This window comes from Fukomys damarensis, unplaced genomic scaffold (assembly GCF_012274545.1).
Source record: "Fukomys damarensis isolate Sample0158 unplaced genomic scaffold, DMR_v1.0_HiC HiC_scaffold_27, whole genome shotgun sequence".
Taxonomy (NCBI): domain Eukaryota; kingdom Metazoa; phylum Chordata; class Mammalia; order Rodentia; family Bathyergidae; genus Fukomys; species Fukomys damarensis.
The window spans coordinates 31888996-31892607 of record NW_022900939.1 but is presented as its reverse complement, the minus strand read 5'-3'; the positions used below and the strand labels follow the sequence as shown (position 1 = coordinate 31892607).

General features: G+C 58.7%; 1 protein-coding gene across 1 annotated transcript in view; it reads left to right on the top strand.

Annotated features, from left to right (window-relative positions):
- Card19 (caspase recruitment domain family member 19) overlaps window positions 1–2934 on the top strand; it is a gene marked incomplete at its 5' end in the record, with an annotated part of 11049 nt that extends 8115 nt beyond the window's left edge. Inside the window, 4 exons of the mRNA XM_010607637.2 lie at window positions 511–664; window positions 1815–1874; window positions 2051–2122; window positions 2643–2934. Of these exons, the coding sequence (XP_010605939.1) occupies window positions 511–664; window positions 1815–1874; window positions 2051–2122; window positions 2643–2758 (402 nt within the window). The remainder of the gene's footprint in view (window positions 1–510; window positions 665–1814; window positions 1875–2050; window positions 2123–2642) is intronic.
- Window positions 2935–3612: the final 678 nt, after the last annotated feature.

The following is a 3612-nucleotide window of genomic DNA, read 5'->3' as shown; positions in this document are numbered from 1 at the left end:
AAAAAAAAAAAAAAAAAAAAAAAAAAAAAAAAAAAAGGTTAAAGAACCAGCTCTTGCCCAACTAATTTTTTAAATATCTGACTCTCTTTCCTATAAATTGCAAAACAACAGAAGTCATCACTGTGCCGTCACTTCATTAATTCCTATAAAACCCTGCATTGTGGGTTTTTTATTTCCCCTTTTACAGACGAAGAAAAGTCTCAGAAGGTTGAAATGACATACTAAGGTCACAGAGGAAGCCATGCCGAGTCCTTGCACTTAGGGTGCTGTCCCCTACCCTGTGCTTTCTCAGTGACCTCTCCAGCCTGTTTTCCACCTCCCTCCCTACAGGGAACGAGGAGTAGCCATCATTCTGTGGCTGCTAGATGGGGACAAGGGGGTACGGGGCTTCAGGTGACGTTGTCTAGTGGATATGGTGCCCCTGGTGAGGATGCTGGAGCTGGGCCCAGCACCCAGTGCCCCACCGTGACCTGTAGCCTCCTCCTAGCCCGTTCTTCCTCCTGCCCTCAGTTCCGGAACCCCAAGGCGTCGCTGCGCTTGCGGCTCTGTGACCTCCTGAGCCACCTGCAGCGGAGCGGTGAGCGGCACTGCCAGGAGTTCTACCGAGCCCTGTACATCCACGCCCAGCCCCTGCACGGCCACCTGCCTAGCCGCCACACCCTGCGTAAGTCCCTGTCCGCTCCACTGATTCTAGAGCTGGGCTGGGGGCACTGGTTGACTGCTGACAGTGAGGAGATCCTCGGCCCCTGTTCTGGATGTCTCCTGGCCCTCTCTAGGAACATCCCATGGCCTCCAGGAAGGGCATGCAAGTCTTACCTGTGTGTCTCTCTCCTTTCTGTCCCTTGTTCTCATGCCCATTTTCACCTCCCATACAGCGGGTCCTCCTTCCTTTTCTTTACCCTCACCACTGTGAAGATCTCTTCATTTCCTTGCTGACAGCAGCCCTGTCTTCACCACCACGTGGTGCTCCTGAGGCTGTCCCAGACTGGAGTTACCTGGACTCACAGAACACACTGGGGTCGTGCCCCCTTTTGCCACAGCCCACTGCGTATGCTGGAGTTTCTGTAGGGCAACCTTGGGCATGGGTGGCTGGTCGATTTTGTATACTGTGGCTTAGAAGGTCATCCAGGCTGCATCCCCCAGGCCTCAGGAGATGCACAGATCCCTAGGGTCGGGGTCTTCTGAGCTTCCGCTGCCTTCGCGGACACTGCAAGACTTGGGTGGTGACTCCATTCTGAGGCCTCTGTGCTCGGTGCCCTGGGAGGAGGGGCAGGATGCAGTGTGGACACTCGAGGGCAGGTAGATGGCCCACACCCGTGTGTGAGGGCTCCACAAGTCTTGCAGAACACAGCTGAGGCCAAAGAACAGCTCTGCGGGAGGTAGAGCACCTGCCGTGACTCCTAGGTGTCCCCAGGGCCTGTCCAGAGGGTAGAGTAACCTGGAGGGCCCCTCGGGGAGGTCCGAGGAAAGCTTGCTGCCCAGCTGCACCTGGTGAGATAGCCGCCAGGATGACCGTGGTTGGCTTTCAGCAGTGAATATTCGTGCTACATTTGGGGTCTCGTGGCCGACAGGAATGATAGCCCTTGATGTCACGGGTGCTGGACTAAAGGAGAAGACCCCCAACTGCAGGCTTCCCCGAGGGGCCTGACCTCACCATGCCTGGCCTGGCCTTCTTAGTGCCCTGCGGTGGCCGTGTAAGGCTGTCAGGGCCCAGCAGCCTCGGGAGGTGGAAGTGGCCTTGGGTTCCCCTGGGGGCCACTACCCTACTCTCAGGCCCACCCTACAACTAACCATGCCCTGTGATTCTGTTCCAGGGAACTCAGATTGTGCACAGCTCGACTGGGGCAGCGAGAGCCGCGGGCTGAGTGACAGGGGTAACGCCCCCACCGCCTCCCTCTCCCTCTGTCTCTCTCTCTCCCCCCCAGGCTCTGTCTCTGTCCCAGGGGCTTCTCCGTGTCCCAAGTTGGGCTCCATTCGTGGCTTTCTCTTGGTGACAGGCCCTTGCGTGCCTGTTGGCCTGGCCCTCATTCTTGTGCCGATTCCTCCCCAGGACCCATGAGCTTCCTGGCTGGCCTTGGCCTGGCCGCTGGCCTCGCCCTGCTGCTCTACTGCTGCCCTCCAGGTGGGTGCCCCGGGCAGGGCTGACCGGATGGGCCCCAGCCCCTGTGTGCAGCCAGGGCACCTTGGCTCCCCACACCTCAGTGCCCCACCTGTGCAGCAGTAGAGAAATAGAGAAGTCGAGTGTGCAGCCCAGCAGCCCCAGAATCAGAGGACTGTGCTCTGGGGGTTAGAAAGCCTTGCCGCACCTATGGCCTGGAGCCGCATGGATCAGGTCACCTGCCCTGTGTCCTGGGGTCTTCCTTCCCATGGTGTTGCAGGCCCTATGGGAAGGAGGCCACTGAGGCCACACGCCCTGCGATGCCTGAGTGTGTCATGCTGGGAAGGCCTCTGAGCGTGGGCCCAGGTGTGCACTCGTAGGGCCCTGCACCCCGAAGGCTGCACAGGTCACTTGTAGAAGATGAAACCTGCAGGGTCTGAGTGGGAGCGGGTGACAGTGCCAGGCTCGACCTGCTCCAGCCCCATTAGGACCCTGCGAGTGCAGATCAGAGTTCCCCTGCGTGACCCCCACTCTCGTCTTCCAGACCCCAGGGTGCTGCCGGGGACCCGGCGCGTCCTCGGCTTCTCACCAGTCATCATCGACAGGCACGCCAGCCGCTACCTCCTGGCCTTCCTAGCAGATGACCTCGGGGGGCTGTGACAGACCCGGATGACAGGGCTGACCCACTGTACAACCAAAGAATTCCCCCTGCTGCCCGCTAAGGGGCTGGCATTTCTTTTTCTCAATGTTTCCTTTTCATTATTTATCATTTCTCTGCAAAGCACATCACCTTCACCCTACAAGGTGCTTGATGACAATAAACGCTGAGTTCTCTCCGTCTGACTTGCTCCCTTGTGGTGGGCAGTGACTGGGCCACTCCAGCTAGGGCTGGACCCCCAGGTGCCGCTGTTCTCTCCCAGGCCAGCCCTTGGCCCAGGCCCAGGGTAGGATGTGCACCGCCTCAGCCACGTGTCTGCTCTGACTCTGTCCCCTCTCCACAGGTGTTTCTCCCACACCATCTCCTCTGACTCAGACCGACAGCCCCCGGCCTCCGACGTCCCCCCTCTGTCCCCTCCCTGTCACCCCTCAGAGCCTTCTTGGCTGCTCCCTGCCCTTGGTGGCCCCATCACAGAGTCTCCCTCTGTAACCCTGTAGACAAGGTGTGAGGATGGGCTCCTGTCACCAGCCTGGTAGCTCTGTGAGTCCAGGCTGTGGGTCTGGGGCCATTGGCTACCCCAAGTATTCACATGTGTCAACTTCAATTCCTACAATCCCAGGTTAGGACCATAATCCTCACTTTCCCAATGGGGAAATGAAGGCCCAGAGGAGGGGCCACTGTCCAGGATTATTCTGCCAGTCATGGGGAAGGTGGGATGTTAGCTCAGGTCTGAGCTCCCTGTTCCTGTTCCCTGCTTGTGATTGTTTGGGTCACCGTCCAGTCCCTTGGCTCCTGCACAGCCAGGCCAGGTGCTCTGTGCTGGGAATGGAAGTCCCAGGGCCTATGATTTGAGGCC